At 63.0% G+C, this 19,591-nt stretch overlaps 1 protein-coding gene across 8 annotated transcripts in view; it reads left to right on the top strand.

Annotated features, from left to right (window-relative positions):
- Positions 1 to 19,591, top strand: part of PIP5K1C (phosphatidylinositol-4-phosphate 5-kinase type 1 gamma) — a 49,228-nt gene that overhangs the window by 26,451 nt on the left and 3,186 nt on the right. For 5 of the 8 annotated variants that reach the window (XM_041761024.1, XM_041761028.1, XM_041761031.1 and 2 more), the window contains 13 exons: positions 1,855 to 2,007; positions 3,035 to 3,334; positions 3,865 to 4,070; positions 5,605 to 5,688; positions 7,325 to 7,373; positions 8,895 to 8,979; positions 10,542 to 10,703; positions 11,450 to 11,588; positions 11,707 to 11,739; positions 12,930 to 13,034; positions 15,475 to 15,595; positions 16,854 to 16,931; positions 19,436 to 19,525. In XM_041761024.1, the coding sequence (XP_041616958.1) occupies positions 1,855 to 2,007; positions 3,035 to 3,334; positions 3,865 to 4,070; positions 5,605 to 5,688; positions 7,325 to 7,373; positions 8,895 to 8,979; positions 10,542 to 10,703; positions 11,450 to 11,588; positions 11,707 to 11,739; positions 12,930 to 13,034; positions 15,475 to 15,595; positions 16,854 to 16,931; positions 19,436 to 19,525 (1,605 nt within the window). The remainder of the gene's footprint in view (positions 1 to 1,854; positions 2,008 to 3,034; positions 3,335 to 3,864; positions 4,071 to 5,604; positions 5,689 to 7,324; positions 7,374 to 8,894; positions 8,980 to 10,541; positions 10,704 to 11,449; positions 11,589 to 11,706; positions 11,740 to 12,929; positions 13,035 to 15,474; positions 15,596 to 16,853; positions 16,932 to 19,435; positions 19,526 to 19,591) is intronic. The other 3 variants (XM_041761025.1, XM_041761026.1, XM_041761032.1) reach the window with 3 other exon arrangements.

The following is a 19,591-nucleotide window of genomic DNA, read 5'->3' as shown; positions in this document are numbered from 1 at the left end:
GAGAGAAACAAGTGGTGGGAAAGGAATGATTTTGTCCAAAAGTCTATGAGCAGAGAATGTTCTGGAACCACATGGCTAATAGCAGTTGCCCTCAGGGAGTGGCCTGGTGGGGATTTGGGGTCAGGCCTCTCGGGGTCCTGGCTGCCTGAGGGAGAAGAAGTAACACAGGGACCTCCTGGCCGGGTGGCCAGCCAGCAGGGTGGGGTCACGGCAGGTGACCCCAGGTGTGTCCCTTCTCCCTCAGAGCCCAGGGTGGGCTGGGCACCCCCTGCACCATCTCCCTCATGCTGCCCGGCTGTCCTGAGCCTCGTGGCTGCCACGGATGGACGGAGGGCCGTGGGTCTCCCTCCACACCCGCTGCCTCCCTGAGCTGGTTGCTGGCTGCCTGTGCCAGTGCAGGTGGGAGGCCCGTTGACTCCACTCCCCTCCGCCGACAGCCCCCACCTGGTCCCTGGGAGGTCACGCCTCGGGGGGTGCCCATCGCACCTTCAGCCAGCCCCACTGCGGTCAGTGCTTGGCATACCGGGCCCCACCCCGGGGTTCCCACGGTGCCACCCAGGAGCAGGTGGGGGCTCCCGATCCCCTGGGTCTTCATCCAGCTGGGCAACGCTGACTGCTGGGGCATAGGGTTATGGGTGCCCTCTGGTCTTGGGCCCTCGACAGAGTCAGCCCAGGGCTGGCAGGGTGTGCTGTGATGGCAAACGCCTGGTCTTGGGGTCCAGGCTTCACTGTAGCTCACTTCTCCCCGGGGGCACGGCCACACTGGAGCTGGTGACACCTTGTTTCCCCGTGCTGCTGTGGCCATGTGAGCCTCTGCAGGACACCCCCAGCACGCTGCTGTTCCCCGGGCCAGGGGCAGCACGTGGCACCCGGTGGGGGTGGGGGGGCATCCTGCTCCTCCCTGTGTCCCCATCCCCACCTGTCGGCCCCAGTCTTACACTCTCAGCCCAGTGGGGAATGTGCTGGGGCCTTATCCGTGTTGTATACCCACGGTGCTCAGTCAGGACTGGGGGTGCAGGGACAGAAAGGCAGCCCAGACAGCTGTCCGTCACCCTGGAGAGTGCTTCACCGGCTCCCTAGCTGAACGGGCCCAGGGAGAGCAGCCTGCAGGGCTTTCCTGTCCACTCCTTTGCTTGCCGGCCACCGTCCTAGGCGCTGGGGACCCTCCACCAACAACACGCTTAAAAATCCCCGCGTCCACAGAACGTACTGACTGTTGGTGGGAGGGCGTGTGGGGCTGCTGGACCGCAAGAGCAGAGGTGAAGCAGATGTCAGTGGAAGAGAAGGTGGGCTAAGGGCTGCTCACCAGAGGCACAGGTCCCCCTCTGTGCTGTTCTGGAGGGTGGTCTCCGTACCAAAGGTCACCCTGTGGTCCACCGTGGCTGCTGGGGCTCCAGCTCTCGCGTCAGCACTCCGGGTGGGAAATAGATGGGATGGAGGGAAGGTCCCAAACTCCAAGTGTGCCCGCCTCTGTCACTCGCTTAGGGAGTCTTCCCTAAAGCTCCACTCAGAAGCTTCTACAGACAGATACTGGCCAGAGCTGACTCTTGTGGCCTCACCTAGCTGGGGGGGGAGGGGTAGTGGTTGGGAAGTGAGTGTGGCCCGATGTGTCAGCACCCCACCCCGACCGGGTCTGTTAGCAACAGGAGAAGGACTGGGCCCTAGGAGGTGAGCACCCCGGCTGCTGGCTCGGCCAGGGTTCGACTCCGTGCTGTGTGGCCTCAGGCACGTCGGTCTCCCTCTCTGAGCCTATTTCTTCGTCTGTAAAAGGAACAGTGACCTGTTCCAGAGCCCTCCCCTACCCGCTGGCTGCGAGGTGTCAGCAGCCCACCTGCACACTCTCTGCCCCCCCAGTACTCGCTGTGCAACGAGCCCCTGATCGAGCTGTCCAACCCTGGCGCCAGCGGCTCCCTCTTCTACGTCACGAGCGACGACGAGTTCATCATCAAGACGGTGATGCACAAGGAGGCCGAGTTCCTGCAGAAGCTGCTGCCCGGCTACTACATGGTGAGCCTGCCCTGCGGCCCCCTCCCCCAGCTCCTTTCCCTCACAGGGCAGGCGCCGGAGCAGGGGCCCCGGGCACCACCCCGCCTCTTGGGGGCTGCGGGGGCCTTGCTGGGTCACTGAGCCTCACCCACAGGATCCCCCTCACGCGGTCCCCCACACACGGCACCCCCGAGTCACAGATCCCAGAAATCCTGTCTCGTGGGGCTTGGGTAGCTGGTGACTCAGGCGTGGGGGAGGGGGGCGGGCCACCAGCTGGCGTTTCCCCGGGTGACTCACAACCTGAAAGGGCACAACAGACCCCCTAGTGGAGGTGGAAGCAGGAGCCTCCGCTTCCGTATCCAGCCGCCCCGGGGTGGAGCTGGCTCGGCCCGAGCGCCCACCTGCCCTGCTGAGCCCGACCTGGCACCTGGCAGCGGTGGGCCCGCCCTTCCTCGGCAGCTGTGCGTGGACCCCTCTCCGCTTGGGGTGTCTCATCCTAGTGCGTGGGCTTGGGTGGGCCCCTGGCTCCCGGCTCCCCTCGGTCGGGGCTCAGCACGCTTTCTGGAAGGAGCCAGACGGCCTCTCCCTGCCCTGCTCAGCCCTGCCGATGTCGCAGGGAGGGCCCCGTGGGCCTGGAGGGAGCAGCAGGTGTGTCGTAGTGCTGGTGACACTTCACCGACTGACACGGAAACGTGAACACGTAATCTTCACGTGTCACAAAACTCTACCTTCAACCGGCCACGTGAGAACAAGCGGGTGCTCGGATTTGGCCCTCCAGCTGGAGCTTGCCAACCCATGCCCCGGACAGTGCCCAGCGGCCATGCCCCTGTGTCACCCCGGGGTGGGCTGGGCACGTGGGACCCCCGGTCTGGCCCTGACACTTGCAGCGGGTCCTCCTGGAGCCTCTCGTCTGCTGGGAGATGGTGCCCAGCTCCCATCAGGATGCTGGGAGGGCAGGGAAGGGGGCGCCTGCCCCCCAGGAGGTGGCCAGGGAGCGCTTCCTGAGGACGGCCACTCCTCTGACCCCTCCCCCCTCCCCACCTCCCAGAACCTCAACCAGAACCCGAGGACGCTGCTGCCCAAGTTCTACGGGCTGTACTGCGTGCAGTCGGGCGGCAAGAACATCCGCGTGGTGGTCATGAACAACATCCTGCCGCGCGTGGTCAAGATGCACCTCAAGTTCGACCTCAAGGGCTCCACGTACAAGCGGCGGGCGAGCAAGAAGGAGAAGGAGAAGAGCATCCCCACCTACAAGGACCTGGACTTCATCCAGGACATGCCCGAGGGGCTCCTGCTCGACGCAGACACCTTCTCCGCGCTCGTCAAGACGCTGCAGCGGGACTGCCTGGTGAGGCCGCCACGTCCAGCCTCCCCCGAGCACAGGGGGGCCTGCGGGCCCTCACCTCTCTGAGCCTCCATCGTGTGTCTGTGCGGTCTCCTCCATCCCTGCAGCCCTGCCTGACGTGCCCAGCCTGCCAGGGCCGGGTCTTCCAGGGCCCTCTGCCCCATCCGCAGCCCCCCAGCCCACCACTCCTGGCTCCCAGGCCTCTGAAAACTGCATGATCTCCCCAGAGGACCCCCCCAGACCTCTGAGGACTTCGTGCTCCCCTAAGCCCCGATGTCAGAGACACTGGGGCCGGGAACACCCGGGCTCCTCAGCTGTCACCAGGCAGGTGGGAGTTCTGCCGGGAGGAAGGACACACCCTGTCCCGGCCCCGATTGGAGGCCTGGCCCCTTGGTCTCTTCACGGTCTGTGCAGTGGGGATCGGCCCTCACGTGGCTGAGTGGGCCCAGACCCAGACGTGGCTTGGGGTCGCGCCAGGCCGGGTTTGGGGATGGGGACGGAGAGCTTGATCTCTTGACCCCCACCTCTGGCAGGTGCTGGAGAGCTTCAAGATCATGGACTACAGCCTGCTCCTGGGCGTGCACAACATCGACCAGCAGGAGCGCGAGCGGCAGGCTGAGGGCGCCCAGAGCACCGCAGACGAGAAGCGGCCTCTGGGCCAGAAGGCCCTGTACTCCACGGCCATGGAGTCCATCCAGGGCGGGGCCGCGCGCGGGGAGGCCATCGAGTCGGACGACACGTAGGTGGCCCGGGGCCAGCGGGGCGTCTAGCTCCTCTGCCCACACCCCTTTGGCAGGTGTGAGGCAGGCGGGGGTAGGGGGAGGGTGGCCGGGGGGCAAGAGACCACAGAGCAGATGAGTCCAGAAGCCCGTCTGCAGCCAGTTCGGGGTGTGGGAACCAGAGCAGTGGCGCCCACCTGGCAGGCCCCATAGGGGTCACACGTGTGGACACACAGACCCCCACACGTGGATGAGCAGGCCAGCGGGCTGAGGCCATTGGCTGGCCCTGCGGGAAGCACAGCTGCCCCCTCCTCCTGGCGGGCCCCAGAACGGGGTAAAGCACCACCGTCCGAAGCAAAACTGGAAAGGCGTTGAAGAGGGTGTGGCGCTGGGCACGGGGGTGGGCTCCTGCCACGGGCCGTCAGACCCACAGCCCCAGGGACGGGCAGCCGTGATGGAGGACGAGCTCATGGCTCGGATTGGCGGGCTGACCCAGTCCTGCCATGGGGCTCGGCTCTGGGGGGAGATAGGCTCGCACGGTGCCCCTCCCTCCCTCCCAGCACTGTGGATGCTGGGCTGGGTCGTTGTCTGGGCCCTGGGGGGCTGAGCAGCCTCCCCGACCCCCACCCATTCGGTGCCAGGAGTGACCCCCATCGTGAGGACCACAGATGTCTCCAGACATTGTCCAGAGCTTGTGGAAGGCACTTCCTGGGTGGGGACTGCTGCTGTAGGCAGGTGTCAAGGGTGACTTCTCATCACCACACGCTGACCATACTGGCGACCATCATGGGGGGGGTGGCTGGTGAAGGAGGGGGCGTCACCCCCACTGTAGCTGGGGACACGGGGGCTCAGAGGCAGAAGCAGCTGTCCTGGGTGCACAGCCGGCTGGTGACGGGGCTGAGGCTTGCCTGTGGCCTGGTCACCACACTTGGCCAGCAGCTGCAGGGGGGCCAGAGGAGGAGCTGAGCCCGGCCCCCGCAGGGCAGGCTGGGGAGCAGCAGGGCCTGGCGCGGCTAGCCCACCTCCAACCATCTTGGTGTTTGTAGGATCTGTACGGGGCCTGGCAGGGGCTGGCGGGGTGTGCAGGTGAGCTCAGCAGTGCGTGGAGTGCAGTGAGCTGAGCCTGCGGGGGGCCTGGGCCAGCGGGTCTGGGGTCATTGGTGACCTGAGGACAGTGGCTGTGTTGTGTGACCTCACTAATCCTGCTGGGCCTGGCACATGTGGGCCGGGGGCTGAGTGAAGCAACTAACTCCCCGGTCGGCACCCAGAAGCCCTGGTGGCCCTGCCCGTGGTGAGCGTGTGCATGCACGTGCATGGGTGTGCGTGTGCGTGCGCATGGGCGTGTGGGTGCCGGACCCTTCGGCGGCCTCCAGCCTCGAGTGCCCCAGAGGAGGGGAGCGGCTCAGTCCCAGCTGCGCTGCCGCCTGCAGGGAGCATGGGGGTGCAGGCTGGGCTCTAGCAGGGGGGCTCGGGGCAGGGCTAGTGCCTGGTGCCCTCCCATGTGGTCTGGCTCTGTGGGGTGCTAAAGAGGGTACTCTCCCCCTCTCCCCCCAGGATGGGTGGGATTCCCGCCGTGAATGGCCGAGGGGAGCGTCTGCTGCTGCATATTGGCATCATCGACATTCTGCAGTCCTACAGGTGGGCGCCTGCCCTGCCTCCCCCCCGCCCCTGCCCCCCCTGCCCTGCCTCCCTCTGCCCCTGCCTTCTCCCCTCCCACCTTCTCCCTGCCCTGCCTCTCCTTTCCCCCAATACACTCGCCTGCTCACAGGAGCAGCGTACCCTCTGCGGTCCAGCCTTCCTTAGCACACCCTCCTCCCCAGCCCTGAGGGGAGGCATCTGGTCCCTGACCAGATGGTGACTCCGCGTGAGGATCTGTGCTAGGAGTGCGGTGAGAGCCCACGTCAGGTAGAGGCTGAGGCTGGCGTGGGGGACGGGCTGTCACCAGCTCCCCTGTCTATTGAGCACCTGCTGTGTGCCAAGCGCTGGGCTACACTGAGCAGGATGGAAGCTCGTTCGTGGCCACAAAGCCCGGCATCCCTGGGCTGCTCACGCGGGGGCAGAAGTACACGCTCGTGGCTGGTGCCACATGTCATGATCTCGAATGTGGCAGAGCCTGAGGGACAGATACTCCAGCCTCGCGCAGCTTACAGCTGGGGGGTCAGCAGCCCCGTCGTCTGTGCTCACCTTTTTTTTAATTTTTTTTTTAAGATTTTTTTTATTTATTCATGAGAGACATAGAGAGGGGCAGAGACACAGGCAGAGGGAGAAGCAGGCTCCATGCAGGGAGCCCGACGTGGGACTCGATCCCGGGTCTCCAGGGTCAGGCCCTGGGCTGAAGGCAGCGCTAAACTGCTGAGCCACCGGGCTGCCCTGTGCTTGTCCTTCACGAGGCTTTGCCAATGAACGTGTTGTCCTGAGGGTAGCGTATGTCCTCGTGCTCGGGCCAACAGGACCCAGGGGATGTTGTGGGCGGGCGGCCCCTGCTCCCTGCCCTCCGCCTCGGGAGCCCACTGGGCCTTGGGTCTTTTCTTCCTCGTGGTCTCTGCTTCCTAAATCAAAACGCGACTCCTGCCCGTCAGACGCTCAGACTCACAGCCTGTTGATTTCCTGCCTGAGGCCGATGTCTGCTGCAGAATGTCCCTCTCAATTTAGGGCAGGATTAGGAAGCTTCTGAGGTAGCAGAGCAAGGTTTCTGCAGAGGCTCCAAGTGGAGGCAAGGAGAGGGGCCTGTGTGTGTCAGGCAGCCACAAACCCATCCTGGGGCAGGGGTGTCATGGGGGGTGTGCTGAGGAGAGGACCCTCCACCACTGCGGGCTAGGGGGTGTCCAGGAGGGCTGTCTGGAGGAGGCAACACTCTCCCCAGCCCACATGTGCAGGGGCCTAGTTAGAGCCACAGTGCAGGACAGTAGTTCCAGCAGGGGGGCCCGGGGCTCAGGCCATGAGGAGAGGGGAAGGACGTGCTCTGGGAGGCGCTGGCCCTCCGTCCCCCACAGGGGGCCAAGCACCATGGCCTTTTCACTTCCGTTCCAAGAGCAGCAGTGGTAGGAGCTGCCAGCAGGCCTGGAGGGGGACAAGTGGACAGGAGGGAGGCGGCTTCTGGCGGGTGCAGCAGGCAGCCTCAGCTCCTCTGGACCAGGGCTCCCCCACCCACTCAGTCCCAGGAGCACTCCCAGTCGTGGTGACCCCACACGTCCCCAGACATGGCCCAGTGCCCCACTGGGAGCCACTGGGCCTGAAAGTTTGGCAGGTGTTCAGGTATTTCTTTTCTCTGCAGGTTCATCAAGAAGCTGGAACATACTTGGAAGGCTCTTGTCCACGATGGGGTGAGTGTTCATCCATCAATCCACAAACATAATGACCACCCGGGGCCACGACAAGAGACATGTTCCCTCCTCCCTGGAGTCTCCGTCCAGTGGGGGCGGCCCTGTGACTTGGCAGTCACAGGCCAGGGGCTCGGGGTCAGGACGGGAAAGCACAGGCGGCAGCCACAGGCTCTCCAGTGAGGGGTCTGACCTCCACTGGTGAGCGGTACAGGAAGGCTTCTCGGAGGCGGAGTGGGAAGGATTCCCAAGGACAGCCTGGCAGGAAGGTCGGGCCATTGTGGACACGTGCGATACGGAGGGGGTCTTGGGCACTGGCCACACCCAGGGGCCGTGCAGCGTGACCCGTTGCCCTGGGGGCATGTGGCCTGCTCCAGAATGGCTCCACTGCGTGAGAGTAGCTTGGATGCTGGGAGTGGGCGATTCTCAGATATGAAAGACTGAGGACCAACGGTTGGGGAGCAAACAGAGCCCACCTGGGGGCCCCAGGCAGCCCTGGTCCAGCCCCGGTCCAGTGGTGCTGACAAGCTGGCTGGTGCCTCGGGTGCACACCTCCCCTCCCGTGCCCCCCTGCAGACCAGTTCTTACTAAAGTGCTAAGGGCTGTGTGTGTTTGCATAGTCTGTAAAGTCAGAAATCCCAGCAAGCCCCCGACACCCCTCAGAGTGTTTGGAGGGTCTAGGCGGGAGCTTCTGGAGAGTGCACCGGGAAGGTCCAGGTGGCAGCCGGCGAGCAGGAAGCTGTTCCGCAGGTTACGAGGCCATGACAGACGAGAGCTGCCAAGTCCTGGCGAGGCCACTAGTAATCTCTGAAGTGGGGTTTGCGTCAGCTCCCGGGGTCCAGATGTTGATCACAGTGACCACACAGGCGTGAGCGGTCTGGGGCAGGAGGAGTGGCCGGTGGAGTGGAGGCCCAGGTCCTTCCTGCGTGTCGCTGCACACCCCCGGGCGTGACCGTCGCCCCCAGCCCCGCAGGCTGCCTCTGTCCCCGCCTCGGCTCCCACGCTGTCTGCCAGAGCATGCGGTCACGCCTCGCGGCAGCAAGGATGCTCACCATAGCGTGCATTCTGGAGCCCGCATGTCCCTGCGGATCCTGTTACGTTATAGTGGGGGGAGGACCGGGCCACATCTGTGGTCCTCACGCCTGGGGGAGCTTCCCAGCATCAAGAGGTGGGGGCAGGGATTGTGCTAGGCTCCCACAGCGCCGGGGCTGGCGTGCGCAGTGCCGAGGGGAGACTGTGCCATGGAGGCCAGGGACACTGGCCCCTGGGGAGGAGCAAGGAGTCCCCGCCTTTCGGGGTCCAGCATTACACTGGAGCACTGGCTGTGTGCCAGGCCCCCCTTCCTGACGGGCCCCCTCCCTGCCACTGTTACCTGGTCCTTGGGTCTCCCAGGCAGCCCCGTGCCGTGGACCCATCTCCCTGTCCCGCCACTGTGGCCTGGGCCGTCCTGCGGGACACGGGGAGCTCCTGGCGGCCTGGTGGCACTCAGCCCTTCTTGCCCTCGGGCCCCACTTCTCTTCCCAGGACACTGTCTCTGTACACCGGCCCAGCTTCTATGCAGAGCGCTTCTTCAAGTTCATGAGCAACACAGTCTTCCGGAAGAATTCCTGTGAGCTTCCCAGGCCCTTTGGCAGGAGGGCCCTGGGGTGCGGAGCGGGGAGGCGGGGTGGCCAAGAGTGCGGTGAACCCAGAGCACCTCCTCCCGCTGCCTGGCCATCCTTGGGCCTGGCTCAGGGACGAGGTCCAGAGAGCAGGGTGGTCAGGGTGCCACCCTCATGGGCCCGGTGCCCACTGTCTGAGCTTGAGGTCCTGGCCCCACTGCATCCTGCCTGTGTGACCTCCAGTGGGTGATGCCCTACCCCGTGCCTTGGTTTGCCTGTCTGTACAGAGCTGTGAGGGCAAGATGTGTTTACACACGAAACGGGTGCATTTGGCCCTATACCGGTCCTCAAGGGCATCACCTGCAGCCTCATGGCATCACCAAGGACACGTGGCCTTAGTGGGCATGGAGGCAGCCCGTCATCAGCCAGACCGGGCATTGTTAGGGAGGGCACAGGACAGAGGTGCCCGTGCTCCAGGGGTGGCCTCGGGAGGTCCCTTGTCTGCACTGGGCCTCGAGTCCCAGACCCTGGTGCACATCCCAGGCCAGGATCCCACGTGCTGCCTGATAGGGCCTGTCTCTGTCCCCATGTGCCTGCCTGGCATCTGCCCCCTGGGCCGCCAGAAGGCAGCGTGCTTGTCAGCCTTGGTCACTGTATGTCCCTGGCACGCAGCAGGTGTTCAGTGTTCGTGGGCATGCACTTTACCGTCCAGGCTTCGACCTGCAGGAGCGATGGAACCCCACCTTTCCGCCAGGTGTGTGTGGGTGGTGACCCAGCTCCGGTCACCTGGAGCCAGTCATGGTGCCAACGCGACCCCAAGTTCTTTGACATCTAGCCAGTAGCTGGAACTCGATGGCAGGGGGATTATTTATATTGTTCACATTGGGGAAGTGTGCAAACGCCACAGTTCTGGCGTTTGTCTCCTGAGAGCGGGTGGTTCATCCACGTGAGCGTACCGTCCACGTGAGCAGATGAGAACCTTGCCTGGGGCGTCACCCTCACTGTGGTCCAGGGGCGCTTGCCAGCCTCCAGGGACGGGAGGGCCGCGTACAGGGAATCCAGCACGTGTGTGCTGGGAGCTGTGGCCATCCTGGGAGCAGAGCTCACAGCAGGAGCGGATGGGCGAGGCCTGGTGCGGGGGGTGCCACGGGGCTCACCCGCTTTATCCCACCCTGTTGCTGCAGACGGTGACGCTAGGGCGAGCCCCGTTCCCCAGGCTCTGTCCTGGGTTGGATCCTGGCCCTTGGTGCTGACCCCGCATGCCCCAAGGCTTTCTGTGTCCTCGTGTGAAAGTGGAGGCCACGGGCAGGGCGGGCCGCAGGACAGGGCCGCCTGGGACCTCCAGGCAGAGCTGGGTAGAGAGCAGGGCAGGGTTTTCTGCACAGAGAATGTTGCTTCTTGCCCACGCTGGAGGCCGGGCAGCGGGGGGTCCTGTGTGCAGGCAGCGGGCCTCGGGGGGCACCAACCAGGCTTCCGTGCGGAGGAGGGCCGGGGCTGGGGGGGCCTGCCTCGGTGCTGCCTTGGCTCTTAGGCTGCCCCAAGCATCACTCCACCTCTCCACCGTCCACAGCCCTGAAATCTTCACCGTCCAAGAAGGGCCGTGGGGCCTTGCTGGCTGTCAAGCCCCTGGGACCCACAGCTGCCTTCTCGGCCAGCCAGATCCCCAGCGAGCGGGAGGACGCACAGTACGATCTCCGGGGGGCCCGCAGCTACCCCACGCTGGAGGACGAAGGTGACTGGGTGCTTTGGTGATGGGAGAGATAAGGGGGCTGCTGGAGACAGGTGCTGTCCCTGGGGCTAAGGGACAGTGTGAGGAAGGGTTTACTGAGGCTGGCTACCTGGACGGGAGGGGCCTGGGTCACAGTCACCCCCAGCCCAGCCAAAGATCTGAGGCCACGTGGGGAGGGGGAGCAGCTGAGACTGCCACAGGGAGAGCTAAACAGAGAAGGTGCCACCAGGGAGGTGACCCACCCCATCACCAGACACCCGGAGACCTAGAGGCATGAAGCATTTGATGGAATTGGGCATGATGTTTTGGAAGGTTCCCCCCAGTTCCCAGGGTTAAAGAGTCAGAGATTCCAGGCACGGAGGGGCTGGGTGGAATAGCATAAAGGAAGGGAGAAACCGCACATGCAGAGGCCCTGGGGCTGCTGTGTTGGAGGGACAGCAGGACACCTGTGTGGTTGGAGCAAAGTCAGGGAAGGAGAGAGGGAGGAAGTGGGCCTCCAGCAGGACCTATGGGCCTGAGGAGGGTTTCGATTGCAGTTTGAGAGTAGTGGGCTACCGAAACCTTGGTGCCGACAGTAAATTCGAGCGTATTTGTCCTCTTAAAGCTGCCAAGCAGAATGGAGTGTTGGGTGGCAGGTGGGGCGGGGCACAGGCTGCTGAAGGTGAGCCAAGCTGCAGGTGGAGCCAGAGGCCTGGGAGGGCTGGTGAGGGGGCCTGGCTGCCGCAGCGCCCACAACCTCCTCCCCACAGGTCGGCCCGACCTCCTGCCCTGCACGCCGCCGTCTTTTGAGGAGGCCACCACCGCCTCCATCGCTACAACCCTGTCCTCCACGTCTCTCTCCATCCCGGAGCGATCTCCCTCGGAGTCATCAGAGCAGCCTCGGTACCGGTGAGGAGCCTGGGGCCTCTCCCTCCGTGAGGCAGGGGTGGGGAGTGCGCATCCTCCGCGGGAGGGGCCGGGCGGGCGGCCTCCCCAACCTGATCCACCTGCTTGCGTCTTTCTGCAGGAGGCGCACACAGTCTTCAGGACCCGATGGCCGGTGAGCTGAGACCCCAGCTTCCCCCCCAGACCCCGACCGCCCCCACAGTCCGGCCTCCCCTGAGGCACTCCTGCACTTTTCCACCCAGAGTCCCGCCTCTCTGGCCACTCCCCTGGGCACAGCTTTAAGTTAGACTCTAGAACATCACAGAATCTTGAGTTACTTTGTGGTCCTCTCTGTCTCTCCACACAGACCCCCAGAGGGGCCAGAGGACCCCTCCCCTGAACCTGCTTGTTGATCCTTTTTTAAATAATTTTTACATATTTTTATTCTAAGTGGTACAAAAGACAATATAGTGAAAAACCTCCCCCTGCCCCGTGCCCCTTCCCCTCCGTGGGAGTAGTCCCTGGATGGGTTTTTTATTTTTCTAGAAATATTTTATGACTATATGAGAAAACAAACCTACAGGCCTGTTTTTGCCTTTGGTCTTGACACCAGCGCAGCTCTCTGCCCCTGCAGGCCTCTTGCTTTGTGCACTTAGCAGATAAAGGTCATCTGTGAGCTGGGGGGAGCGCCTGCGGGTTCTGTCTGACAGAATGTAGCCTGCCCTCGGGGGCACTTCGGTGGTTGCACTTGCCTGATCTTGCCATCCCGACCACAGTGAATAGGGCTTGCTTTCCTTAGTTTTGGGGCAATTATTCTGGCCATTAAAAAAAAAGTTACAGCACAAAGCACTTGGCATTTGGCAGAATGCACTTCTCTCTCCTGCTGCTTGCTCCCACCTCAGCGACCTTTCTGCTCTCTGATGCTGCCATCCATCCAGAGAGCTTCTGCATGCCTGGCTGCCGGAATGTTCTGACCCACCTGCATCAGGGGCCTGGACCTTGAAAGCCCTGGAGCCACCCCACCCCCAGTCCAGGCCCCAGGCCCATGTGCAGCTTCCCCCCAGGAGGGTGGGCAGGATCCCACCCTATGCATTATGCCTCTGCTGGTACCAGAGTCACAAGATGGTCTCAGGTGGACAACCAGTCCCTGCCCCCATTGCAGACCCCAGGTGGGCATGACACCCACAGGACCAGGGGTGAGCTGGACCAGCCCAGAGCACTGGTCAGATGGCACCCAGAGAGAGCACCCCATGGAGGCCCCCCGGCTTCCCACCAGGGCTGGAGATCTGAGCTGGCCTGGAGCTTGCCCCTGGGGGCAGGGTTAGGGTGAGGAGAGAGTGAGGTGCAGTTTCCCACTGCCTCCAGGCCCCAGGAGGAGACACATGCAGAGGAGGACCTGCAGCAGATCACGGTGCAGGTGGAGCCCGCGTGCAGCGTGGAGATCGTGGTCCCCACTGAAGAGGACGCGGGGTGAGTGTCGCATCGCCCACCCCGGCACCGCGCGCTCGGTCCGATCCGATTGGCTAAGCGCAGTCACGTGGCCAGCTGGCAGCAAGGCAGGCTGGGGGATGTAGTCCAGGTTGTGGACGGGGCGGGGGAGCCGAAGCGGGGAGAGCCTGGGAATGGGGCCTCCCACTGGAAAGGGGCGGTACAGGGCGTGGGAACCAGGCAGTCTGCAGGGGCCCCTGGGGGGCCTCGGGTCTCCCGGGGTTCCTCACCCTTTCTGCCCTGAGCCCCGGGTTGCGGGAGGGGGCTTTCCGGTTCCCCAGGGAGCCTCTGGATGCAGCCCCCTGCCCGGGTGTCTGTTCCTACGTCCACTGCTTCTCCTGCGGAGCACCTGCCTTCCCGCCCCTGGTTCCTCTCCCTGCTCGGGCCTTTCCCTCAACGGGGAGGCGCCTGCGGCCGCCCCTTCTGCTGGGTTCGCGTGGGGCAGTTCTCTACCGGCTCCTTGATCCGGGGCAGTGGCTCTCAGCCACCGGGCGTGACCCTGCCCCCCCACCCGCCGGGTGCCGGGGGGACACCCTGCTGTAGGGTTTTAGAAGTGTCTCTCAACTTTCCAGGATTTGAAGACCTGTTTATATTTTCAGGGCTGATTTCTATACGTCTTTATTTATTTTTTTTTAAAGATTTATTTATTTATTTATGATAGACATAGAGAGAGAGAGAGGCAGAGACACAGGAGGAGGGAGAAGCAGGCTCCATGCCGGGAGCCCGACGCGGGACTCGATCCCGGGACTCCAAGATCGCGCCCTGGGCCAAAGGCAGGCGCCAAACCCCTGAGCCACCCAGGGATCCCCCTATACGTCTTTAGTTATAAGTTGAAGAAAGCGGCCTTAAAGAAATTGACGTATATTTAAAAAACAGATCAAAGCCTTCATGATTGAATACAAAATTTTTATTAAAGGATTTTATTTATTTATCCGTGAGACACAGAAAAAGAGAAAGAGGCAGAGACACAGGCAGTGGGAAAAGCAGGCTCCCTCCAGGGACCCCGACATGGGATTGGATCCCAGGACCCTAGGATCATGCCCTGAGCCAAGGACAGACGCTCAACCGCTGAGCCACCCGGGCATCCCCAAAATTTATCTTTCTATTTTATTTTATTTTTTTAAAAGATTTTATTTATTTATTTATTCATGAGAGACAGAGAGAGAGAGAGAAGCAGGCTCCCTGGAGGAAGCCAGAGGTGGGACTCGATCCCAGGACTCCAGGATCATGTCCTCGGCCAAAGGCAGGCTCTAAACTGCTGAGCCACCCAGGGATCCCCAAAATTTATCATTTTAAAGATTTTATTTATTTATTCAAGAGAGACAAGCGGGGGCGGGGGGGCAGAGGGGAGAATCAGACTCCCCGCCGAGCAGGGAGCTGGAGGGAAGGATGTGGGACTCAACACCAGGACCGCAGGATCCTGACCTGCTTCACCGACTGAGCCTCCCAGGTGCCCCCAAATCAGTGGGCATGTGGGAGAAACGTGTGTTTTCTGTGGAGGGAAGGAACGTTCTGTGTCCCGTGTATTGATCGAGGCATCTAGTTGCCTATGCCCTTGTTCGGTTTGGTCTGTTTGGTTCTGTGTTTGCTGTGTTATCAAATTCTTCTTGCTTCCATTGTTGATTTCTGCTTCACCTGCTTCTAAAGTTTCTCTTCTTTTCAAGACCCCTTACTTAGCGTTCACACACACTCCCCGCCTGCGCGTTGCCATCAAGAATTACTTTGCAGACACGCAGACAGACGCCCGCGTGCACACACAGCGGTTTCTGCCACCAGCCACTTTTTCCCATTAACTGAATTCCTGCCATGTGACAGATCTTTCTGTCTTTGCCCCCAAAACAGCCTACCATCCCACGTGGCTGGAGAGCCCCGTGGTTATAGGTGCCCCTCCCATCTCAGAGCTGTGCATTTTGCTCATGAGATGAACTTGTGCCCCCAACCACCTGCCACCAGGTGAGACCTAGGAGTCGCCTCCCCTCCCATCTGGAGCCTGTTTCCGTAACTCGGGATACCTGGCTCTTTCAAGATCACAAATGCTCAGTAAAGATTACAAAGGGGTTCTGACCTCAATGTGGGGTGGGTGTTAGGTGTCCCTTCTTTACAGGTGAGGCTACTTGAGGCTTAGGGTTGGGAAAGGACCTTCAGGGTCGCCAGGGGTGAGTGGTGAGGCCAGGACCTGCCCACCCGTGTGTGCTTGAGCAGCAGTCAGTAGAGGCTCACCTGTTAGTGGGTGGGCACATCCTCCCCACCTCGCCACAGAGGTATTTGGAGGCGGGGGGTGGGGGGCAGTTATTTGGCTTCCTGAGTCTCTTGTCCCCATGATGACCTCCTGATGAGAGGGGAGGAGGCAGGTGCAGGCTGGGGCTGGTGTGGGTGCTGTCTGGAGCCCTGCCTCAGGACTCCCCTGTCCTCGTGTCCCCAGGGTGGAGGCTTCTCCAGCTCATGCCTGTGCGGCTGCCGAAGCAGAAACCACCAGCCAGGCCTCGGAGCCCGCCAGCCAGGCCTCAGATGAGGAGGATGCACCCGCCACAGACATCTACTTTGTAAGTCCCCCGCAGCTCCTTCCGTCACCAGACCCCTGACCAGGCATACACTCCTGCAGTCACACTCACAGAGCACCCACGTGGACACAGTGCACTGACTGGTCAGCAGTCACATGCATACACTCTTGCACGCCCAGTGTCCCCTCACACACATTCACATCACATGCTCACATGGCATGGGAGCACCCTGCCTTCGCCATCCAAGCCAGGCCAGGCCACTCCAAGACCAGGGAACAGCCCTGTCCCTCCTCCCTAGGCCTCGTGACCACCGCCAGGCAAGGCCCTAGCCATGCCTCCGCGTCTCCCTAGGAAACATCTGGAGTCCTCAAGCTGCGTGCCCCACCGGGCCAGCCTCTGAGGGCTGCAAACCATGTGGATCTTCTCCCGCTGGGTGGTGGGTGCAGCTAGGCGGGTTTTGTTCTCAAGGATGCAAGGGAATTGTGGCGAGGGGTAGGTGTGCTTCACGCTGCCAACCTCACTGGCTGAGGACTCATGGCTGCTCCTGGATGGGGCGGGGTCTGTGGGAGCAAGAAGAGGCCCTCCCCCAGGGACCTGGGACCTCTCTTCCAGAGCAGGGGGTCGCCTCCCCCACTCTGCATCTCCCACAGGCAAACAGCTGGGCCAGGAGCCTGGGTGAGGTGGGTGCTGGGCAGCCAGGTAACCTGCAAAGTCCAGTCCAATGACCGCACCCCCTGCCCCAGTGGGTCCTGGGGCTGCCTTCCTCGGGCAGCCCTACTGAGGGGTCAGGTCAGAAGGCCTTATGCAATGAGGGGGACTGCCTCTCCTCCTCCCAGACCTTCGATCTTGTTGGCCAGTGAGCTGGGGGCCTGCTGCTGCTGCTGCTGCTGCTGCTGCTGCTGTGTAGCTAACACCACCCTGCTCTGTCTTGGGGCCTCCGTTGGGCCTGGAGAAGGAACAGGTGCACTGTCTCTGCGTCCACACACCCGCCGTCATATCCCCATCCCTGGGGGCTTGGTTTGTGTCCCATCCTGTGGACCAGTGTGTGAGGTGGCCCCAGGGGGCCACATCCTATGTGTGTGTCTGGGTCCTGACACCCAAGTGGGCGGCCAGGCCCTGTGGGCAGCAGAGAAGGTATCGGGCTGCTGTGGGACCCCCGCCACCCTGAAACTCACCTCCTGCTTGGCCATCGGCTTACCTGCCCCTGCCCAGCACCCTCCCCACCTAACCGTCCCCTGGATTCCTGTTGCCTCATCCTGTCCTCTGTTTGCTTCTTCCCCCGCCCGCCCGGCCCGCCCAGTTCACCGATGGGAGGTACTGGATTTACTCTCCCCGGCATCGCCGACTGCGGGCCGTGACGCTGAGCTCCTCAGGGACTGTAAGTGACCACAGCAGGCCTCCAGGGAGCCCAGCCCCTGTCCCACCACCCTGGGCAGCAGGGAGCCACAAGTCCTGGCTGTCCCTCGTCCTCTGAGAAGGGACTTGGGGAAATAATCACCACGACTGAAGCCGGCCATGTGTCCCCAGTGATGTCACCTAGGTCCCTCTGAGGTGGGCATTGCTAGGCACACAGCCAGGGCTAAGGGGACTTGTCCGTAGTGGTGGGGTCTGCATCTGACCCCAGCCCCTGGCTGTTTCTGCCCCCTCCCCAGCCTGCCTAAGTCAGGGACAAGTCGGTCGACACTTGTCTAATATTCAGACCTGGCTGCCAGTGGCTCCCCAAGGGGCATCTGCCCTGCAGAAGTGGGCAGTCATGTAGGTCAGCAAAGGGACTTCAAAGCCAAGCTCTTCGCTGCAGGAGAGAGGAGGTGGTATCTCCATACCTACTTGATAGTGGAGAAACCACGGGCTCAGCTCCCCAGGGAAGCCCACAAGAAGGCACAGTTCAAATAAAATCTGGGTCCAAATTCCCAAGCAGCCCCTGTGTCTAGTAGACACCTATTGTGCTTGGGACACTGTGGGTATCGTGTAGCCATGGTATTATCAGGACCTGTTACTGTCGTCATGAGCAATAAATGAGGGGCCCAGAGAGGCCTAGGAACCTGCCCAGAGCCACACAGCACTCAAGCAGGCAAAACAAGTTGAATACCTGAAGTAGGAATTTTTGTTCTCAAGATGAGGCCCCTCAGAGGCTCCCATCTCCTACCCTAAATGCCTCTGAGCGTCAGTGGGTGTCCAGCACTGCCGAGCAAACCCAAGAAGTGGAAACCACTTCCCCAGACCTTCCTGCCGTGCTGTGTCCTGCTGAGACAGGGATTCCACACCCCGAAGATGATCCAAGAGCTGGGGACACACAGCAGGCCCTGAGGCCCCCTGGGGAAGTGATTTGCAGAGGCTGCCTGGAGAGGGGTTGACCCGGACCAGGAAACACTCAGGATGTGGGGAGGCGGGAAGAGGAGGGGGGCTCCATAGAGGGCACAACGGAAGCAAGCGTGAGGGCTAGGTGAGTGGGCACAGACCCTAGGACCTGGGGAGGATGTGTCTTTGGCCCCACTTCAGTGGGGTCATCGCAGAGTTCTGGATCCTGCTGCCCACGATCCCTCCTTCCCCTGAGGCCAGCTCTTTGCAGAGTTCAGATGGAGATTCTTTTGTCCCACATTCTTGTCCTAAAGGGGCAGCTGCCCTGGCATCGAATGTGTGCTGCAGCTGCCCTGTGTCGGACACGGCATGAGCAGCCCCAAAAGAGGCCTCGCCCCATGCTCCCGGACTACCGGTTCCGGCCGGCTGGGGTGGGGGCCGGGCGGGGTGTGCTGTGACCACCAAGCGGTGAGCAGGGCCTATGCGCCTCTGTGCCAGGCTGCCCGCTGATGGACGGCCTTCAGGGGGCATGTGGCCCTGGGCCAGGTGCCTGGTGCCAGTGCCGGTGGTCTGGCCTGTGAGGGCAGGTTCTGCAGCCAGAGCTGTAGGAGGGCGGGATGGAGGGGGCACAGAGGTGGGGAGAGGCAGCGGGGGCCCTGAAGGGCAGCAAGGTCAGGGGGGTCCTGGGTTCACCCAGAGAGGCCTGGAGGTCGCGTGCTCGTACTTGTCCTTCAGGAGGCTCTGAGGAAGCCACCCCTGCAGAGCTGAGGCTCGTGGTTGTGACCCGACCGAGGAGGGGCAGGTCTGGGGGCTCTTCGGGTTGTGGCCTCCGCGGGTTTAGCCAGGGCAGGGGTGGAGCAAGGGCGCTGCAGACTGGGGGGTGGGGATCCCCAGGAAAGAGGAGGAAGAGGGAGAAGGGATCTGCAGGGGTTCTGGTGCTGAGAACAGACCCAGGAGGGACAGGTGTGGGTGCCGGGGGAAGGTGCGCCCTGCCCCACCCCCGAGTCTGACCCATAACGGGGACGGACCCCTCCCCTGACAGCTGGGAGAAGAGCGACCCACCCCCTGTGGCTGGCTCTCTGGGTGGCCCGCACCTCGGTCTCCCCCTCTCCCGCCCCCAACATGAGAAAATGGGCTCCACCTGCAACCCGACTGCCCTCATCACCCAGGACCCTCGGTGGAGGCGTCTCGGGGCCCTGCTCCAGCAGGCGGCCCCGGTGGCCACACAGCAGGCAGGACCCGAGGCTGGGGTGCCCCACCGGGGCGGGGTCTGAGCAGGGGGGAGGGGACAGGGACAGCAAGCAAAGGCCCCCCACCATAGCTCCGCTGCACCCCGCGCTCCGCTTCTTGCCGCCAGCCCCGCGCTGCCGCTGCTCCGCCGGAGGGCCCGGAGCCCCGGAGCCCCGGAGCCGTCCGGGTGGGGGGAAGGCCCGCCGGGGCCAGGGGCTGAGCCGCCGCCTCGTCGTCCGCGTTGGGGTCCGCCTCCTTTATTTCTGTTTCTTCCTTCCTCCCTGTCGCCTCTGTCGCGCCTCCTCGCACCCCTGCTCTTCTGCGCCCTTCCTGCACGCGCGCCCGCCCGCCCAGCCCACCGATGAGAGGAGCTGGGTGTACTCCCCGCTTCACTATAGCGCGCACGCCCACGCCCACCCAGCCTCCGACGGCGAGAGCGACACCGTAAGTGCGCCCCGCTCGGCCTCGGGCCAGCGCTCGGCCTGCCCGGCCCCGCCTGGCCACCTGACG

The sequence above is a fragment of the Vulpes lagopus genome, chromosome 7 (genome assembly GCF_018345385.1).
Source record: "Vulpes lagopus strain Blue_001 chromosome 7, ASM1834538v1, whole genome shotgun sequence".
In the NCBI taxonomy this organism is placed as follows: Eukaryota; Metazoa; Chordata; class Mammalia; order Carnivora; family Canidae; genus Vulpes; species Vulpes lagopus.
The sequence above is the reverse complement of the archived record's forward strand: the minus strand, read 5'-3'. Positions and strand labels throughout refer to the sequence as shown.